Source organism: Tursiops truncatus, chromosome 5, assembly GCF_011762595.2.
Source record: "Tursiops truncatus isolate mTurTru1 chromosome 5, mTurTru1.mat.Y, whole genome shotgun sequence".
Classification (NCBI taxonomy): domain Eukaryota; kingdom Metazoa; phylum Chordata; class Mammalia; order Artiodactyla; family Delphinidae; genus Tursiops; species Tursiops truncatus.
The window spans coordinates 132107869-132129985 of record NC_047038.1 but is presented as its reverse complement, the minus strand read 5'-3'; the positions used below and the strand labels follow the sequence as shown (position 1 = coordinate 132129985).

At 40.8% G+C, this 22117-nt stretch overlaps 1 protein-coding gene across 1 annotated transcript in view; it reads left to right on the top strand.

Annotated features, from left to right (window-relative positions):
- Positions 1-3342: 3342 nt before the first annotated feature.
- The window catches only part of TMA16 (translation machinery associated 16 homolog), a 43733-nt gene continuing 24958 nt past the window's right edge, over positions 3343-22117 (top strand). Inside the window, exons 1-2 of the mRNA XM_019926387.3 lie at positions 3343-3480; positions 18728-18840. Of these exons, the coding sequence (XP_019781946.1) occupies positions 3478-3480; positions 18728-18840 (116 nt within the window). The 5' untranslated portion in view covers positions 3343-3477. The remainder of the gene's footprint in view (positions 3481-18727; positions 18841-22117) is intronic.

The window sequence follows — 22117 nt, the reverse complement described above, 5'->3', positions numbered from 1 at the left end:
AGCTCATTAATATTCAGCTGTTCCTCTTTCCTAACATTTATGTTGAGGCGCCAATACATACACTAAAGGACCCAATTGCTGCCTCGGATGTATCTCACAAATCTGGATATGTAGTAGTTTTGTTATCATTTCAGCCCCAAATATTTTCCAATTCCCGTATGATTTCTTCTTTAACTCACGACTTATTTGAAAGTGTAATTCTTAATTTCTAATTATGTGGGAATTGTCCAGCTATCTTCTTCTTGTTGATTTCTAGTCTAACTGCACAGTGGTTAGAGAACACATTCTGTAGGATTTCAGTCCTTTCACATTTGTCTGGATTTGCTTTCTGGCCCAAAATATGATCATTTTTGATAACTATTCCATATATGTTGGAAAACACATGTATTCTTTCTTGCAAGCACTGGAAGCAGCGTTCTATGAGACCCATTAGGTCAAATTGTGTTGGTGGTCTAGTCTTCCAAATCATTGTAAATATTTTATCAGCTTGTTCTATTAATTACTGAAAAAGGTAATTTTCCTCCAAAGCTGTTTGTTTTCTACCATTATTTGAAATTTTATCAGTTTTTCCACTGTATACTTGGGGCTATATTACTACGTGAATATAAGTATATAAATTTAAAATGGAACCTTTTTATCTTTATGAAGTGACCTCTTCTAACTACCATAATACTTTTTGACTTACAGTCTATCTTCTATAACATTAATATGTCTGTACTTTTGGTATTTGTTTAGTATACCTCTTTCCATCTTTGACTTTTAATTTTCCTGTTTCCTTATGTTTCAGATGTGTCTCAATAAACAGAACACAGTTGTATGTTTTAAATCCAATGTAAAATATTCATTTTTTAAATTGCAGGCAGTTAGTCCATAATTATTGTTATATGGATTTAAATCTACCACCATATTTTTAAAATTTTCCCTACAGTCCTATGTTTCTTTTTTTTATTTCATTGCTTTGAGTTATCTGAATATTTTATCATTTCATTTTCTCTACTTGTTTGTATCCTATTCAAAGTCATATACCCTGTTTTCTGTTCTTTTAGTGGTTACCCTAGAAAGTATTCCTGTATTATTATATCAGTATCTAATGTGAATCAATACTTTACCCCTACACATACACACACACACACACACACACACACACACACACACACACACACACACACACACACACACACACACATGCCTTAGTACGTTTGTGAAAGCACAGGGAAACATCTCTAAAGATATCTCCCAACTCTCTACTGCGTGGCAGGGTGCAGGGGTGTGATATTGGGGGGGAGAAGTAGGAGGCTTCATTCTGCTTTTCACTGTGGTACATGTACACACTAAATTATGACCAAATATTAGTCTTCACTATTGTACTTTATATATATATAGTGCATTACTGTACTCTTACTTTGTATAACTCATTCTTGCATTTGCTACAGTGTATTTTGAACATGGTGTCTTGCCCATAATCAATATTATTTAGGGGTTAAATCTGAATGGGGAAAATAAAAAATCTTTTATTTTCAAACCCAAATTAAAATGAAAAAAAAATGAAGATACATGGTTTGTTGGATTGTTGGCAATTTGAAATTAAGAATGGGGTAGGAGCAGGTAGGGAATTTTGTGATCGGTAGAGCAATTAGTAACAGCTGAAATAGCCAGAACAAGAATTTAATGCTTACTGGATTTGCAGTAACATAGAACTCAGGATGATGACTTGCAGTGGGCCGGATTTCGGAAACTGGGTGGAGTGGGTGTTAAGTTGGCTTCACAGGAAGCGGTTATCGTATAGAAGTAGGGTGCGAATGTTATGGATTAACCAGAGTTCTCAATAGAGTAGTGCCTCCAGAGTAGATACTACAAGGGTGCCCCCCTTCATTGTGTAGATTCACACAGAATGCGCTGTCACACACTTAAAAGCCTTGCCCCTAGATTCAGGGATCTTGTGGTTACCCATTCTTGTTTACAATTTAATCTAGTTTTCAGTGGCTACAGTTGTTGATTAAATTCATGCACCTGCACGCATATACCCCACTTCTCCCCACCTGTAGCTCCTTGTCATGCCAGGTTTTCTCCTTTCATTCAGGTGACAAGATTCTCTCCTTGACCAAACTCTACTCAGGTTCCTCTGAACTCTTTTTTCAACTAGGCCTGGAATTTTGGATTGCCTGTTCGTATCTGATTGTTCAATTTTAGCAGGAAAGTCGGTTTAGCCAGAGTCCCCCATCTTCCACATCTGGTCAACCTCCATGTCTGTAACTCATCAGATTCCGGATCATTCACCATCTTCCAGGTGATGTCTGATCACACCAGCCTGCCTATTTCGAGAGTCCTGTTAGGTTGCTGTAGCCAGAATGCCCCGTTACCCCTAATGTTTCCTCTTAGTAATTTTCCATCCACTACCCGCCACCCTGCTCCTGGGCTATAAATTCCCTCTTGTCCCCGTATATTCCGAGTGGAGCCCGTATCTCTCCCCACTGCGGTGATCCTTATACAGATTGAGGAGGAGCCCCTTGAATAAAGCCTGCCTTACCTTTCCTTCAATTTTTTGCCTTTAACGTAGGTCTCTGCTCAACTCTTAACTTTCAAAAGCGGATTCAGAGACCAGCACGTGTGAAACAGCTTTCCTCCCTACCCTTTCAGCTTTATGTTTTTCAGAACAGTATGGTACTGGAAACAATATTAATTAGGTGTTTTTTTTTCACATGTCGCCTTGGAATATGAGCTGAGCTAGGGCAGGAATATCGTCGGCGTATTCCCAAGGCCTGGCACACAGTAGGAGATCATTCAGTGTTTGCTGAACGAATATATTGTCCACGGAATCCTCCCAAGTACAGATGGAACGAAGACTCACACATCGTGAGAACAACACAGAAAAACCGGGTGGGAAGGAGCCTCGAGTGGGCAGAGGGGGGCTTCACGGGTGAGGAAACAGCCTCGGGGGAACTTCGCTCAGGCAGCCCGGAGGCGCGGAGGGCAGGCCTGCGCCCGGGGGACGCGGCGGCCCTGGGCGCCACCGGCAGCGGGCGGCGTGCGCGAGGCCGGAGCCCGGTGCCGCCACGTCCGAAGGGGCTGCGCGGCCCGGGAGCTGCGCGCCGGGCAGACGCCCGAGACCCCGCGGGGCCGGGCCGCCACCGCCGGGAGCGCCGAGCCCAGGTCGCTGCCTCACGCCCGGCGCCGCCCCGTTCACCCTTAGCCCGGAGCTCCGCCACCCCGCCCACGGCGCCCGGCGAGCACGCGGGGAGCCTGTCTGCGCGGCGGGGTCGTGAGAGTCCGCCACGGCCCACAAAGGTGAGGTCTTGTTTCCGGGGACGTTTTAGGGAAGAACACTCGTCCCTCCCCCTGCCGGTCAGGTGAGCCCGGCTTCTTCCGCTCCTCGTGGATTTGGCCGGAGTCGCCTCGTGAGCTGTTGCCGCCGCCGACTCTGAGGTCTCGCCGTGTGGACTCGGGGGTCCGGAGGTCCCAGGCCGCGAGAACGTCACCATGGTGAGTCCCACCCGTTTCTGGAAGGCTCCGGTTGGCGGCGGGGAGGGCGGGCCGGCGTCGGGCCGCTGGGAACGGGGTGCGGAGGGAGAACGGTGGGCGGTGCGCGGGCTGCGGTGCAGGCACGGGTTCCGGGCCGGGTCCTGCAGGGGTCTTAGGGCGCCTGCCGCTGCCCCCAGCCCGCGGGGAATCCGCGGGTTTCCGTGTACTCGCTCCTCAGCGGTGTAGGAGCGGGGGGCGGACGGGGCGCGTCGGGGACGGCGTAGTCGCCGGTCCTCGCGGCCGCTCACCACCCCTCAGTGTCCTACTCCCGCCCCAGACCTTGCCTCCACGCCCCTCATCCCCTCCGTCGCACTGACACTTGGTTTTTATTAAAAATGCAGTGGATGCAGAAGAGCGCTTATGTAGCACGTTTAAGTATAAACCGTATAAGGAACTCTCGTTTATCCGTTTTTCACTTTAAGAACACGTCTGTGTTCTCCTTGAACCTATATTTCCAGGAGCCACTCAGAGGTAAACAGTATCTAAATTATGCTTGCTTGTTTTTATGTTTACTCCTTATGTTTATATTACAAAACTGCTATTTTTTTCCTTTTTGCTTCTGTTGTTGAGAATAATTCTTGAATGGGAACATGTTTTGTAAATAGTCACTTTTCAATTAGTTTCTAACGAAAACAACAGCATAAAAAAGTTTATAATCTGGTAATAAGTTGTGATACTCTGGTCTCAGTGCCATTAGTCCCCTTTCTCTGTCACTTTCCATTTTCTCTTTTTCCTTTTCATTGTATTTTTATTTTTCATGTCTGTCTACAGTCTTTTTGCTTTAGATTATATACACGTTTGTGTAAATTAAGTCTTTTTATTTATCAGTATGTGCGGTGGCCAGCTGTTTATAATTTTCTTTTCTAGGCTTTCCTAGAAAACCTTGGCTCCCTTGTCTGGACTCCCGATTCTGTTTTATTTGTCTCTGTTTCTGTTTTTATGCCTATAAGCGTAGTAAGTATTAAAGCGATTACCTGCTAGTAAAAACTGGTTTCTGAGAGTTAGTAAAACTAAAGAAAAACATTAATGAAAATCTACCTAGTATACCAGCTTTGGGGATCATGTTACATGTACGTGGTTTAAAAAAAAAAAAAAGAGTAAAATGTTGTCCGTGAAATGTGTGTTAATTTCCTTTTACTGCTGTGAAAAATTAATACAAATTTAATGGCTTGAAACAACACAGATGCATTCTCTTATATTCCTGGAGATCAGAAGTCCAAAAATGAGCCTTACTGAGCTAGAATCAAGGTGTAGGTGGGGCTGTTTTCCTTCAGGATGCTGTAGTGGAGAATCTCGTCCCTTTTTCCAGTTTCTAGAGGTTGGCTCTTGGCCTTCCTTCTCTTCAAAGCCATCAGTGTAACATCTTCAAATCTGCCTGAAGAGAAGGGCACATCTCTTTCTCTTGACAGTGATCCTTCTGCCTCCCTCTTATAAAGACCTTGCAATTATTTTGGGCCCTTGTGGATAATCCAGGATAATCTCCCCATCTCAGGATCTTCGATGGCATCTGTACAGTCCTTTTTGCCATGTGTGGTAACACATTCATGGGTGTGGGGGAATTAGAGCATGGTCATCTTTGGGAGGGAGGGCATTCTACCTACAACAAAAAGTAGGTCTGCCTCCAACTGTGTTACCTAATTCCCTAGCTCAGTTGAGAAACAACCACTGTTAGAACACAGTTTCTTAGATAATCATTCAGATATTTCATATGAATGTGCCAGTATATATGTCCTCTGACCTCCCTCTTTTTATAGAAGCAGTATGCTAGACACGCTCCTAATGCCCCTTGCTTTTTTTCTTCTACCTGATCTTAGACATCAATCTACGTGAGTACACATAGATCTACCTCTTGCTTTTTTAACAGCTGACATCCTATTGTTTGCTTTTACTGTAATTTATTTACCAGGTCTCTGATGGACACTTAAGCTGTTTCCATCCTTTTGCTATTACAAACACTGCTGCATTGATTATTATTTGTTTTGTACATGTGTAAATATGTCTGTAGGCTAAATTAATAGAAGTAGGATTCCTTGATCAAAAGACGTGCAGTTTTTATTTTGAAAAGAACTATCAAATCACCTTCCAGAAGATTGTACCAATTTGCATCCCGCTTATTAGTGAGACTACTAACTCACCCAGTGTCACTAATGCAGTGTGAATAAATAATTTTTAAAAATCTTTTTTATACATTAAAAATTATAGTTGATTGAGGTTTTAATTTACATTTCTTTTAAGGTAGAGCACACATCTTTTCAAAACCTAAAAGGCATTTATCTATACTCTTTCTTGTGACCTGTTTTTATTTTAGGTTACTAATCTTTTTCTCATTGATTTCATAATGGTGCGTGTTACATTGTAGGTGCTTATTAAATATCTGTTCATCTGAGCTTAGCCCTAGCCCCTTTTCTTATTCTATTGAAGAGACTCTTATCTCTGTGGCTTTAAAGTACCTCCTTTAACCCCACGTTATCCCAAATTTGTATCTTCAGCCCAGACCTGTTTTCTAGGTGCCAGACTCATAACTTTATTTACTTAGTTTACATCTCTACTTAGCAGTCTCCAGGGCATCTTAAACCAGTGGCTGAAAGTGGGTTCTTGATGCCCCCTGTCTCCATGTGCCAATTCCTGTCTTAGTCAGTGGGAGTTCTGACCACTTGGTTGCTTTGTTGCAAACGTGGGAGTCATACTGGACTCTTCCCTTTCCCTCACCGTCCATAGTCAGTTCTGTCATTCTGTCTTCAAAATGCATTTCATACCTTGCCATTTGTCTCCATCTTCACTGTCACCCTGGTTGTGCCACTCAACTGTCATCTTTTTCTTAATGACCTCAATACTTCAGTAGTCTTGCTTCTTACTGTATCCCTGTCCAAATTGTCCTATATACAGCAGCTCACATTATTCTTAAAAAACCAAGTAGGTCTCAAGTCCTCGGGGAGTCTCTTCCTGATTTCCCAAAGTTAGGTACGCCTATTATATGGTGGCCATTTTCTGGCCAGCACTTACTAAGTTATATAGTTATTCATGAGATAACTAGATTGTAAATTACGTAGTTAGGATATAACTAGACTGTAAGCAAGTCCATGTCTGTTTTTAATCCTGGAACCTCACTGCCTATTTTAATATATGGTAGTGTGTGCTCAGTAAGTTTGTGGGTTTTTGTTTTTTTTGGTCAGTGAACATTAGTATAAGATAGAGGTGTTAAGAGTGGTAGCAGAAGAATGGGAGAAATGGTTAATTCTGACTAGGTATCGATGGGTAAGTCAGGAATAACATAAAGTTGAGCCTGATGTTAGATTTTTGCATGAAAGGTAAAGTCGGCATTAGAGAATTATTAAGATATTTTCTTAATGTTAAGGAGAGTATTGTTTGTGAGGCTTTAAAATTATTTTTATATGAGGTATTTCACACGATTTTAAAGAACTTTTTAAAATATTTTTTACTCATAGTAGCTCAGTGTACAGTATACAGTAAAATATTCACTTGGGTCAACATCCCACTCTCTTTTCTTTCCTTCCAACTATTATTTTCAACCCAGTAGAACATGTTTGTAGTCTTCAGGGAGCTGCAATGTAGGAGATAAGCACACGTGTGGAATTAAATGACTGGTCAGTGCAGTATGTTAAGTGCTATGGGAGAAACGCTACCCAGAGAGAAAGGATACCGAGATGTGAAATGGTTACATATTTGTGGATGTCTTCACAAATACGTGAACTGGAAATGGTCCTTGAAAATTGAATGGGATTTAGCAAGGCTTATGTGGAGAACAGTTAAGTTCCTTTCTGGATGCTCTAACTATGTATTTGTCATTGACACTTGTCGTTGGCATCAAATTTATCTGTTAAGCAAAGGAAATGCCCTAGGGTTCTTCAGGGTAGAGTGCCTGCAAAAAAAATGGTGCAGGTTCTGTTAATTAGTTCATTACATTCCTGTTATGTCTTCGATGTTAAGTGACTTAGTATATCATATTCTAGAATTTATTTCGTGCTTTAGGGTATTTGGAGTTTAAGGTATTATATACTGTAAGCTTTCTCAGTTGTAGGCATGGCTTTACTCCTCTACATTTTTTTTTTTAAGTATTCATATACCTTTGTGTACCTTAAGTGTGTTTGGTGAAATGATCATTCTTCTAGGTTTCTAGTTGAATTGGGCAGTCTAAATGACACTTTTGTTTCTAGTTGAGCCTAGATTCTTTGATGGCTTTGATACTATTTTAGGAAAAGTTCCATTTTGTTATTTATGATTTTAACAGGAATATTTAAAGCATATTGCTCCTGAAATACCCCTCTTTGTTGCGGTGTTGTTTGAATAAACTACTTGTGTGTTTTCTTTGTTACTCTGAAGTATGAATCCAAAGACTAGTTTATAATGAATTTTCTGAAGTAATCACTAAAGATTGTATGTAAGAGAGACTTTTAATATCAGTTTTCTTTTTTTGTTTTTTTTTTAACATCTTTATTGGGGTATAATTGCTTTACAATGGTGTGTTACTTTCTGCTTTATAACAAAGTGAATCAGTCATACATAAACATATGTTCCCATATGTCTTCCCTCTTGCGTCTCCCTCCCTCCCACCCTCCCTATCCCACCATTCCAGGCTGTCACAAAGCACCGAGCCAATATCCCTGTGCCATGCGGCTGCTTCCCACTAGCTATCTACCTTACTACGTTTGTTAGTGTGTATATGTCCATGACTCTCTCTCGCCCTGTCACAGCTCACCCTTCCACCTCCCCATAACCTCAAGTCTGTTCTCTAGGAGGTGTGCGTCTTTATTCCTGCCTTACCCCTAGGTTCTTCATGACATTTTTTTTCCTTAAATTCCATATATATGTGTTAGCATATGGTATTTTTTTTTTCTTTCTGACTTACTTCACTCTGTATGACAGACTCTAGGTCTATCCACCTCATTACAAATAGCTCAATTTCGTTTCTTTTTATGGCTGAGTAATATTCCATTGTATATATGTGCCACATCTTCTTTATCCATTCATCCGATGATGGGCACTTAGGTTGTTTCCATCTCCGGGCTATTGTAAATAGAGCTGCAATGAACATTTTGGTACATGACTCTTTTTGAATTTTGGTTTTCTCAGGGTATATGCCCAGTAGTGGGATTGCTGGGTCATATGGTAGTTCTATTTGTAGTTTTTTAAGGAACCTGCATACTGTTCTCCATAGTGGCTGTACCAATTCACATTCCCACCAGCAGTACAGGAGTGTTCCCTTTTCTCCACACCCTCTCCAGCATTAATTGTTTCTAGATTTTTTGATGATGGCCATTCTGACTGGTGTGAGATGATATCTCATTGTAGTTTTGATTTGCATTTCTCTAATGATTAATGATGTTGAGCATTCTTTCATGTGTTTGTTGGCAGTCTGTATATCTTCTTTGGAGAAATGCCTGTTTAGGTCTCCTTCCCATTTTTGGATTGGGTTGTTTGTTTTTTTGTTATTGAGCTGCATTAGCTGCTTGAAAATTTTGGAGATTAATCCTTTGTCGGTTGCTTCATTTGCAAATATTTTCTCCCATTCTGAGGGTTGTCTTTTGGTCTTGTTTATGGTTTCCTTTGCTGTGCAAAAGCTTTGACGTTTCATTAGGTCCCATTTGTTTATTTTTGTTTTTATTTCCATTACTCTAGGAGGTGGGTCAGAAAGGATCTTGCTGTGATTTATGTCATAGAGTGTTCTGACTATGTTTTCCTCTAAGAGTTTGATAGTTTCTGGCCTTACATTTAGGTCTTTAATCCATTTTGACCTTATTTTTGTGTATGGTGTTAGGGAGTGATCTAACCTCATACTTTTAAATGTACCTGTCCAGTTTTCCCAGCACCACTTATTAAAGAGGCTCTCCTTTCTCCACTGTACATTCCTGCCTCCTTTATCAAATATAAGGTGTCCATATGTGCGTGGGTTTATCTCTGGGCTTTCTATCCGGTTCCATTGATCTATCTTTCTGTTTTTGTGCCAGTACCATACCGTCTTGATAACTGTAGCTTTGTAGTATAGTCTGAAGTCAGGGAGCCTGATTCCTGCAGTTCCTTTTTTCGTTCTCAAGATTGCTTTGGCTATTCGGGGTCTTTTGTGTTTCCATACAAATTGCAAAATTTTTTGTTCTAGTTCTGTGAAAAATGCCAGTGGTAGTTTGATAGGGATTGCATTGAATCTATAGATTGCTTTGGGTAGTAGAGTCATTTTCACAATGTTGATTCTTCCAATCCAAGAACATGGTATATCTCTCCATCTATTTGTATCATCTTTAATTTCTTTCATCAGTGTCTTGTAGTTTTCTGCATATAGGTTTTCTTTCTCCTTAGGTAGGTTTATTCCTAGCTATTTTATTCTTTTTGTTGCAATGGTAAATGGGAGTGTTTTCTTGATTTCACTTTCAGATTTTTCATCATTAGTATATAGGAATGCCAGAGATTTCTGTGCATTAATTTTGTATCCTGCCACTTTACCAAATTCATTGATTAGCTCTGGTAGTTTTCTGGTAGCATCTTTAGGATTCTCTATGTATAGGATCATGTCATCTGCAAACAGTGACAGCTTTACTTCTTCTTTTCCGATTTGGATTCCTTTTATTTCCTTTTCTTCTCTGATTGCTGTGGCTAAAACTTCCAAAACTATGTTGAATAAGAGTGGTGAGAGTGGGCAACCTTGTCTTGTTCCTGATCTTAGTGGAAATGCTTTCAGTTTTTCACCATTGAGGATGATGTTTGCTGTGGGCTTGTCATATATGGCCTTTATTATGTTGAGGAAAGTTCCCTCTATGCCTACTTTCTGCAGGGTTTTTATCATAAATGGGTGTTGACTTTTGTCGAAAGCTTTCTCTGCATCTATTGAGATGATCATATGGTTTTTCTCCTTCAATTTGTTAATATGGTTTATCACATTGATAGATTTGCGTATATTGAAGAATCCTTGCATTCCTGGAATAAACCCCACTTGATCATGGTGTATGATCCTTTTAATGTGCTGTTGGATTCTGTTTGCTAGTATTTTGTTGAGGATTTTTGCATCTATGTTCATCAGTGATATTGGCTTGTAGTTTTCTTTCTTTGTGACATCCTTGTCTGGTTTTGGTATCAAGGTGATGGTGGCCTCGTAGAAGGAGTTTGGGAGTGTTCCTCCCTCTGCTATATTTTGGAAGAGTTTGAGAAGGATAGGTGTTAGCTCTTCTCTAAATGTTTGATAGAATTCGCCTGTGAAGCCATCTGGTCCTGGGCTTTTGTTTGTTGGAAGATTTTTAATCACAGTTTCAATTTCAGTGCTTGTGATTGTTCTGTTCATATTTTCTATTTCTTCCTGATTCAGTCTTGGCAGGTTGTGCATTTCTAAGAATTTGTCCATTTCTTCCAGATTGTCCATTTTATTGGCATAGAGTTGCTTGTAGTAATCTCTCATGATCTCTTTTATTTCTGCAGTATCAGTTGTTACCTCTCCTTTTTCATTTCTAATTCTATTGATTTGAGTCTTCTCCCTTTTTTTCTTGATGAGTCTGGCTAGTGGTTTATCTATTTTGTTTATCTTCTCAAAGAACCAGCTTTTAGTTTTGATCTTTGCTGTTGTTTCCTTCATTTCTTTTTCATTTATTTCTGATCTGATTTTTATGATTTCTTTCCTTCTGCTAGCTTTGGGGTTTTTTTGTTCTTCTTTCTCTAATTGCTTGAGGTGCAAGGTTAGGTTGTTTATTCGAGATGTTTCCTGCTTCTTAAGGTGGGCTTGTATTGCTATAAACTTCCCCTTAGAACTGCTTTTGCTGCATTCCATAGGTTTTGGGTCGTTGTGTCACCATTGTCATTTGTTTCTAGGTATTTTTTGATTTCCTCTTTGATTTCTTCAGTGATCACTTCATTATTAAGTAGTGTATTGTTTAGCCTCCATGTGTTTGTATTTTTTACAGATCTTTTCCTGTAATTGATATCTAGTCTCATGGCGTTGTGGTCAGAAAAGATACTTGATACAATTTCAATTTTCTTAAATTTACCAAGGCTTGATTTGTGACCCAAGATATGATCTTTCCTGGAGAATGTTCCATGAGCACTTGAGAAAAATGTGTATTCTGTTGGTTTTGGATGGAGCGTCCTATAATTATCAATTAAGTCCATCTTGTTTAATGTATCATTTAAAGCTTGTGTTTCCTTATTTATTTTCATTTTGGATGATCTGTCCATGGGTGAAAGTGGGGTGTTAAAGTCCCCTACTATGAATGTGTTACTGTTGATTTCCCCTTTCATGGCTGTTAGTATTTGCCTTATGTATTGAGGTGCTCCTATGTTGGGTGCATAAATATTTACAATTGTTATATCTTCTTCTTGGATCGATCCCTTGATCATTATGTAGTGTCCTTCTTTGTCTCTTTTAATAGTCCTTATTTTAAAGTCTATTTTGTCTGATATGAGAATTGCTACTCCAGCTTTCTTTTGGTTTCCATTTGCATGGAATATCTTTTTCCATCCCCTTACTTTCAGTCTGTATGTGTCTCTAGGTCTGAAGTGGGTCTCTTGTAGACGGCATATATAAGGGTCTTGTTTTTGTATCCATTCAGCTAATCTGTGTCTTTTGGTGGGAACATTTAGTCCATTTACATTTAAGGTAATTATCGATATGTATGTTCCTATTCCCATTTTCTAAATTGTTTTGGGTTCGTTATTATAGGTCTTTTCCTTCTCTTGTGTTTCTTGCCTAGAGAAGATCCTTTAGCATTTGTTGTAAAGCTGGTTTGGTGGTGCTGAACTCTCTCAGCTTTTGCTTGTCTGTAAAGGTTTTAATTTCTCCATCAAATCTGAATGAGATCCTTGCTGGGTAGAGTAGTCTTGGCTGCAGGTTTTTCTCCTTCATCACTTTCAGTATGTCCTGCCACTCCCTTCTGGCTTGTAGGGTTTCTGCTGAGAAATCAGCTGTTAACCTTATGGGGATTCCCTTATGTGTTATTTGTTGTTTTTCCCTTGCGGCTTTTAATATGCTTTCTTTGTATTTAATTTTTGACAGTTTGATTAATATGTGTCTTGGCGTATTTCTCCTTGGATTTATCCTGTATGGGACTCTCTGTGCTTCCTGGACTTGATTAACTATTTCCTTTCCCATATTAGGGAAGTTTTCAACTATAATCTCTTCAAATATTTTCTCAGTCCCTTTCTTTTTCTCTTCTTCTTCTGGAACCCCTATAATTCGAATGTTGGTGCGTTTAATGTTGTCCCAGAGGTCTCTGAGACTGTCCTCAGTTCTTTTCATTCTTTTTTCTTTATTCTGCTCTGCAGTAGTTATTTCCACTATTTTATCTTCCAGGTCACTTATCTGTTCTTCTGCCTCAGTTATTCTGCTATTGATCCCATCTAGAGTATTTTTCATTTCATTTATTGTGTTGTTCATCGTTGCTTGTTTCATCTTTATTTCTTCTAGGTCCTTGTTAACTGTTTCTTGCATTTTGTCCATTCTATTTCCAAGATTTTGGATCATCCTTACTATCATTATTCTGAATTCTTTTTCAGGTAGACTGGCTATTTCCTCTTCATTTGTTAGGTCTGGTGCATTTTTATCTTGCTCCTTTATCTGCTGTGTGTTTTCTGTCTTCTCATTTTGCTTATCTTACTGTGTTTGGGGTCTCCTTTTTGCAGACTGCAGGTTCGTAGTTCCCGCTGTTTTTGATGTCTGTCTCCAGTGGCTAAGGTTGGTTCAGTGGGTTGTGTATGCTTCCTGGTGGAGGGGACTAGTGCCTGTGTTGTGGATGAGGCTGGATCTTGTCTCTCTAGTGGGCAGGTTCACGTCTGGTGGTGTGTTTTGGGGTGTCTGTGGCCTTATTATGATTTTAGGCAGCCTCTCTGCTAATGGGTGGTGTTGTGTTCCTGTTTTGCTAGTTGTTTGGCATAGGTTGTCCAGCACTGTGGCTTGCTGGTCGTTGAGTGAAGCTGGGTGCTGGTGTTAAGATGGAGGTCTCTGGGAGATTTTCGCCGTTTGCTATTATGTGGAGCTGGGAGGTCTCTTGTTGACCAGTGTCCTGAAGTTGGCTCTCCTACCTCAGAGGCAGAGCCCTGACTCCTGGCTGGAGCACCAAGAGCCTTTCATCCACACGGCTCAGAATAAAAGGGAGAAAAAGTAGAGGGAATTAGTAGAAGTATGAGGAAAGAAAGAAGGAAAGGAGGGAGGGAGGGAGGAAGGAAGGAAGGAGGGAAAGAAGGAAAAAAGAAAGAAAGAAGATACAGTAAAAATAAAAGTATAATAAAGTTATTGAATTAAAAAATTATTATTTAGAAAAAAAAGGGACGGATAGAACCTTAGGACAAAGGTTGGAAGCAAAGCTATACAGACAAAATCTTACACAGAAGCATACACATATACCCTCACTAAAAGAGGTAAAGGGGGAAAAATCATAAATCTTGCTGTCAGAGACCACCTCCTCAATTTGGGATGATTCGTTGTCTAAGGGAGGGAAGGAAGGAAGGAAAGAAAGAAAAAAGAACGAAGGTAAAGTATAATAACGTTATTAAAATTAAAATTGATTATTAAGAAAAAATTAAAAAAACCATGGACGGATAGAACCCTAGGACAAATGGTGGAAGCAAGACTATACAGACAAGATCTCACACAGAAGCATACACATACACACTTACAAAAAGAGGAATAGGGAAAAAAATCATAGATCTTGCTCCTGAAGTCCACTTCCTTAATTTGGGATGATTGGTTGTCTATTCATGTATTCCACAGATGCAGGGTATATCAAGTTGATTGTGGAACTTTAATCCGCTGCTCCTGAGGCTGCTGGGAGAGATTTCCCTTTCTCTTCTTTGTTCTCACAGCTCACCGGGGCTCAGCTTTGGATTTGGCCCTGCCTCTGCGTGTAGGTCGCTGGGGGGCGTCTGTTTTTTGCTCAGACAGGACGGGGTTAAAGGAGCCGCTGATTCGGGGGCTCTGGCGCACTCAGGCCGGCGGGGAGGGAGGGGCACGGCGTGCGGGGCGGGCCTGCGGCGGCAAAGTCCGGCGTGACTTTGCACCAGCCTGAGGCGCGCCGTGCGTTCTCCCGGGGAAGTTGTCCCTGGATCCCGGGAACCTGGCAGTGGCGGGCTGCACAGGCTCCGCGGAAGAGGGGTGTGGAGAGTGACCTGTGTTCGCACACAGGCCCCTTGGTGGCGGCAGCAGCAGCCTTAGCGTCTCCCGCCCGTCTCTGGGGTCCGCGGTTTTAGCCGGGGCTCGCGCCCGTCTCTGGAGCTCCTTTAAGCAGCGTTCTTAAACCCCTCTCCTCGCGCACCAGGATACAAAGAGGTAAGAAAAAGTCTCTTGCCTCTTCGGCAGGTGCAGACTTTTCCCCGGACTCCCTCCCGGCTAGCCGTGGTGCACTAACCCCTTCAGGCTATGTTCAAGCCGCCAACCCCAGTCCTCTCCCTTCGCTCCGTCCGAAACCGAAACCGAGCCTCAGAGCCTCAGCTCGCAGCCCCGCCCGCCCCGGCGGGTGAGCAGACAAGCCTCTCGGGCTGGTGAGTGCCGGTCGGCACCGATCCTCTGTGCGGGAATCTCCCCACTTTGCCCTCCGCACCCGTTGCTGTGCTCTCCTCCGAAGCTTCGAAGCTCCCCCTTCCGCCTCCCGCAGTCTCCGCCCGCGAAGGGGCTTCCTAGTGTGTGGAAACTTTTCCTCCTTCACAGCTCCCTCCCACTGGTGCAGGTGCTGTCCCTATTCTTTTGTCTCTGTTTTTTCTTCTTCTTTTTTTTTCTTTTGCCCTACCCAGGTACGTGGGGAGTTTCTTGCCTTTTGGGAGGTCTGAGGTCTTCTGCCAGCCTTCAGTAGGTGTTCTGTAGGAGTTGTTCCACGTGTAGATGTATTTCTGGTGTATCTGTGGGGAGGAAGGTGATCTCCGCGTCTTACTCTTCCGCCATCTTCAAGGTCCAATATCAGTTTTCTTAACCAGAATATTTCTGTTGTGCCAGAAACTTTTGAAAGCTTCTGTTATTCAGAGTAGTCTGTGATGCTTATGAAAAAAATGTATTTTTGTTGTATCTTTGAGAGTTTAATTTGGTGCTTTTTGAAACATAAAATACTGAGTTTTAATTGAAAATACACCTTAAATCCCTCTCCCCCCAGTTTTGTTATATGTTTACATTCTGTACATTTTTATGAATTGTCAGATGTTTTACAAAATAAATTTGGACAATCCCTGATTGATGAAGATTAATTGCTTTTTAATTAAGAGATACTTAGCTTGAGTAGACCGTAATTAATAGATTAATTTTCATTGATAGGGTTTTACTTCACTTTTCCCCTGTTGAAGTATTTTGTTGGTTTTTATTTTTTAAAGTAATATATTGAAACATAAAATTGTTTTGAAATTTAATATTTTATGATACATGTTTCTGTGCCTTATTATATATTTATAACATGCCTTGAGGCAACCTTTTCATGAATAAATTATAATAAGAAATCATAGTCTACTGTTGAGTCAGAATATAAGTTCAGTTTTTTTGTATTTTCTTTGTACTAAGTCTTGGAGGTTCTTTAACTGAGATCTAAAGCTGTGCAGACATTTTTATACTCCAATGGTATCAGTATTTCTTGTCCTAAAGAAAGTTTTTAAATCTTTAAAGGAAACTTTTTTTAGACTTGGACATACTGCTGAACCGTTACACAGCTCTGTAACTTAAGTTTTACAGCTTCAGAAACCATCTTTTTTTCTTGAGATTTTTGTGACCTTGTTTCATTTTTTTAAGCATTTTATTTGTTGGAATAAAGATATGTTTTCAAAGAGATCTTTGCTTTATTGTTTGGTCTTGCATTAGTTATCTCTTTAACATGCTATCCCACAATTTATCAACTTAAAACAACAGAATTTATTATCTCATACTTTTTCTGGGTCACAGATCAGGATCCTTACCTGGATCCTCTCCATCAAGGTTTCTCACCAGTTTCAGTCAAGGTATAACCTGAAGCTGTGGTTTCATCTCGGCACAGCTGTGGATGATCCATTTCCCAGCTCACTCACATTTTTCTTGTTGGGATTCAGCTCCTCGTGGACTGCTGGACCAAGGGCCTCTGTTCTTCAGTGCCTGTCCGCCGAGGCCTCTCTCAGTTACTTGTCACAGGGGCCCCTGTGTATGTAGGGCAGCTCACTACAAGCCAGCTGGTCTCCATCAGAGTGAGCCAGAAGAGGGCAAAAGAGAGCGGGCAAGACCGAGCCCGGGGTCCTTTCATAACCTAATCTTGGGATTGATAGCTCATCGCTTTTGCCCCAGGCTAGTCAATAACGTGAGCTCACGCTCAGGGAGGGGGTTACAGGTGGGCGCAAACAGACTTGATTTATGTTTGCTGGGCACACTTCATGCACAAAAGTTCCTTCTCACACCTTCCTTTCTCCTTCCTCCCTCCCCACCACATGTGCAGAGAGACACACAAAAGAATGCACATACTCTTATGATGGTTTCACACTTTATACTCCTATACTTGTAACAGCTTCCAGGGGCATCCTGGGTTTCAGACTTGGAGTTAATCTTCTCTGGTCAGGTTTATCAAGAAGTGAGCAGTAAATATTAAATATTTCAGTAAATATTTGTTGATGAAATGAGTACATGTGTGAGGTGGTCATTTTAACTAATTCTGCCTGGAGAGTTTTACAAAGGAAGTGACTTTGAGCTACGTCTTGTCAAAGGACAAGTAAGGAAATGGATTTTGCAGGCAGAGGTAGCAACAAGTATAGTCTCCAGATGTAAATAAACAGCAAGGTATATTCTAGAATTGGTGAGAAGTTAGTAAGAATGGGATGAAGGATCTTTGGAAGAATGGGATATAATGCTGGAGAAGTAGGTTGGGGTAGATTGTTTTCCACGTTAAGGATTTAGGGCCTGAGTTAGTGCAGCTCTTTAGCAGGGGAGAAGGACTTTACTAATTAGTGTTCTAGGAAGATAAGCTCTGTCACTTCCAATGAAAAAGAACTAGCAGTGAGAACCTAAAGGCCATTCTAATCATGAAAGATCATGAGACTGAATTAAGACAGTGACAGTAGGTTTGAAGAGAATATTCTAGAAACATGACCTTTTTGAGAATTAGGTATGTTAGCTAATGCCTCTTTTTCTTCTGTAATCCTGTATTTTTTCTGAGAATAAAGATTATATTTACTAACTGCTTATGTAATCCTCCCTTACATATAATATAGATGGAATATGTGTTTTGATTTTCTTTTCCACTTCTCACTGGCTGGAGTGTAGACCTGCTTTTAAGCCATTTTGAACTCTGGATAGATACGAGGTTACAGCCTAAGGATAGTAGGATAACAAGGTGGAAGGAGTTTGGATCTCAGGGCTTTGTGGAACAGAACCTCCAGCTCCTTTTTACGTGAGAGAGCTAAGCTTTATCTGGGTTAAGCCACTACTTTTTGGCTTTCTATTATAGGGAGCCAAACAAAATTCCTAAGTAATATAGGTCAGATATAGGATACAGAATTATGTAGGAATAAAAAGTTACTGAAATACTAGACAACTAGTTTAGAGGACCTAGTTAACTGGCATAAGGGTTGAATGGGATGTGCTAATTTCGAGATGGCTTATATTATTTCCTCTGTTCCTCATCTCCTGTGAGCCCAAGTTTGATTTGCTTTATTCACTGCCCAGCGTTCCACGTGTAGCTTCTGCAGTCGGGCTCGCATTAACATCCTGTGTTCCTTCTGCCCTCTTTCAACTTTCTTAACTTTGATGCAAATTTCCAACCGTGAGTCTTCTCACTATCTGCATTCTTTGTATCTGCTTTGAAGCTGGAACAGTTGAAGAGCTGGTTCATTGACTCTGTGCCTTTCTTTCTGTTCTTACATTAATGGAGAATAGTTCTGAATACAGTTGACCCTTGAACAATGCAAGGTTAGGGGCACTGATCCTCCATACAGTCAAAAATCTGCATGTAATTTATAGTCGGCCCTCCATATATGCAGTTCCTCCATAACTGTGGATCATGTAGCACTGTAGTATTTACTGTGGGAAAAAAATCAATCTGTGTTTAAGTGGACCCATGCATTTCAAACCGATGTTCAAGGGTCAACTGTATGTATATCATTTCTGTTAGGAGCATGGAAACAAAGACTTTGAGTCTGGCGTTTCTCCTGATTCGTAGTGTAGTATTTCTGACTCACAGTATTTCTGTTATATTACTGTTTTAAATTTTTATGTATAAAGAAAATTTTTTGAGAGAAGTCATTTATGTATCTGACTGTGTGTGCCATATGTTTCTCTACATTTTAGCCTAAAGCACCAAAGGGAAAAAGTGTAGGACAAGAAAAAAAAGTCATCCATCCATACAGTAGAAAAGCGGCTCAAATTACGAGAGAGGCCCACAAACAAGAAAAAAAGGAAAAGTAAGTGTCTTCATTGTTTGTATTATGCATTGGTGAAAAGCCCTTTTATATATTTATTCCTAATCAGTATTCCCTTTCTCTTCCTTTAATAAATGTCTAAGTATGTTCTGTGCACTAAGGTAAAACAGTGAACGAGGATTCAGCTCTTAAAGCTTACCTAAAACAGACAAATAAATATAAATGGGTTGTGATGCGGGCAGTGAAGGAAAATTTTAAAGGATTATGGGATACAGAGTGAGGGAGAGGTTCTGTTTTACGTAAGACAGTCGTGGAAGGCTTCTCTGAAGACCTTACATTTGAGCAGAGAGCTGAAAGGTGTGAGGCAGTGAGCCATGCAGACATATATTAGGCAAGTAGGTTAAAGTGCCCATTAGATGTGGAAGACAAGAGATAGAATGGGCAGTTGAGTGTCCTGGGTCTGGGGCTCAGAGGATAGGTTAGGGATGTAGACACAGATTTGGGAGCCATCAGTGTCTAGCTGGAACTCGAAGTCATGAGACTGGATAAGATCACCTACCAATTAAATGAAGATAAGAGAGAGAGAGGAGCATCAAGGATTGAGTCCAGAGGCCCCTACCATTCAGAAGTTGGAGAAATGGGGAGGCTCTGACAAGCAAGCCTGAGAAAGAGGGAAAAAAAGATAGCGTTTCAAAGAGAAAACACTGATCAACCTGTGTCATTTGTTGGATTAACGCTGAGAATTGATTTAGTAATTTGATTTAGTAAAATGGAGAGCACTGTATATATATATATTTTCTTGCATTGTTTTCTTAGTTGTTGCTCTGGAAATTTCAATTCACATCTTAAAACTGAAAACAACCTAGTTCAGGTTAATGTCAAGTTAATTTCAATAGTATAGAAAAAACTTGCTCCACTATAGGTCCATGACCCCTTTCTTTGTACTATTATTGTCATATAAGTTACATCTTTATATACCGTAAGCTTATAATTTCATAATTATCATTTTTATGCAGTTATCATAAGTTAGGACAAGAAAAGTGTTACAAACAAAAATACATTTATACTGTCTTTTCTATTTATTTACCTATGTAATTACCTTTTTTCATTGGTGCTCCTTATTTTTTCATGTGGATTCAAATTACTATTTACTGTCCTTTCATTTTGGCCAGAAGGACTCCCTTTAGTGTTTCTCATAAGGCAGGTCTGAAAATGACAAGATTCTCTCATTTTTGTTTATCCGAGAACGTCTTTAATTTTTCTTTCATTTCTGTAGACTGTGCTTCATTTTGCAGTTCCACTGTGTATAGAATTCTTGGTTCATAGCCTTCCTGTTCAACACTTGGAAGTCACCCCTTGGCCTTTGGCCTCCAGGGTTCTGATTAGGAGTCAGCTGTTAATCTTATTGAGGATCCCTGGTATGTGATGAGTCACTTTTCTCCTGATCTTTCAAGATATCCTCCTTGACTGTCAGTAGTTTGACAATGATAAGCCTAGTTGTGGATCTCTGAGTTCATCCACCATGAAGTTTGTTAAGCTTCTGAGGCATGTGGGTTAATGTTTTTCATCGAATTGGGAAATTTGGGGCCATTATTTTTTCAAATATCCTTTTGGTCCTCTCTCCCCTCTCCTGTGACTCCCATTATGCATATGTTGTATGTTTCTGAAAGGGTGTCCCCTTTCTGTTGCTCAGATCGGATAATTTCAACTGACTTGTTCTGATATTTGCTTGTCTTTGTCCAGAGGTCCAACCCTCTGGACTACCTCAGGAACAGTTTCTATTGTATGCTATTTTTAACCCCTGAGTATGGGCCCTGCTTTCCTGTTTGTTAGTGGGTCTCCTAATTTTTTGTACTTTTTTGTTCAAAACTGGACATTTTAAGCAGGTTGACAATCTTGTTAATCAGACATGCCCTACCCCCAACCTCAGTCAGGTTTGCTGTTGTTGTGTTGTTGCTGTTTGCTTGTGACTTTCCTGGACTAATTTTGTAAAGCCTTTTTGTTGTGTGTGGCCTTTGCAGTTTCTGTTGAGTTAGTGGTCAGCTAATGTTTGGACAGGGATTTCTTTAATTGCCTTCAACTAATGAGTCAGCCTTTATTGAGGGGCTATGTTAGTCTGTTGGATATGCTTTCAGTGTTCCAGTAGGCAGTTTATAGACTTCATTTCTCATTTGCACAGAGCCTCAGGGTTGCCCAGAGGTGAGAGAGTAGGACCTTCTCAGATCCTCCTTTGGTACAAACAGTCCTGAATGTACATATTATCATTCTAGATTCCTAGGAGTATGTTGGAGCTAGCTTTTCAAAGCCCTCTATGGGCTTTGCATTCCTTAATTTTTCCTTTTAAATTTTTTTGGTCAGCCTTTTGTTAGCCCCCAACTGGTAATATCACTCAGGCAGCTGCTGTGTTAGACAGCTGCTGCTGAGATTGTTTCTGAGAAACAACCTGGGGATAGGGCTGCTTCCACAGAGTTAGCTCTGAGTTAGATGAAATAAAGTAATTCTGAGAACGGAGCTGTTCAGTCTGCTGCTGGTTGGGTCAGATGGTGACAACTCTCAGGATGAAGCTTTTGGGGAATTCCAAACCCAATCTGTTCTAGTGGCTGCTAGGAGGATGGCTTTTAACAACTACCATAAGTTGCTAGTCTATTGGTTTTCAAATCTACTGCAGAGCTGGGAAGAGGGGGATGGGATTAAAACACCATAGAGATTACTCTTCTTACTGAGATTGGGTCGTTTTTCTTGAGTAAATAAGAATTTATTTTGGGAATAAATAAATTTGGATTGTTATAAGACTGGTTAATTTTTATACTTCTGAAAAGGTTGATTTTGACAAGTTTTATCAGTGTTCTCTTGCTTTTATGGAGGAGTAGATTTTTTTAAGTTCTTATTCTGCCATTCTGAAAATTGGCCTATATTCTTTTTTTTTTTTTTTTTTTTTTTTTTGCTGTACTTGGGCCTCTCACTGTTGTGGCCTCTCCCGTTGCGGAGCACAAGCTCCGGACGCGCAGGCTCAGCGGCTATGGCTCACGGGCCCAGCCGCTCCGCGGCATGTGGGATCTTCCCGGACCGGGGCACGAACCCATGTCCCCTGCATCGGAAGGCGGACTCTCAACCACTGCGCCACCAGCGAAGCCCCTGGCCTATATTCTTGATGTGAAGAATTCATAGGAAAATTTTCTTCTTAGGAAAATTAAATATGTGTATGCTGCCCCTTCTTTTCTCCCCTTCCTATCCCTTAGCCACCCTTCTCTGATCAGCATCCCGCACTGTAATTTGCCTATTTTCCCTCCATCTGTGGGCTCTGAGAGTCCCCAGGAAC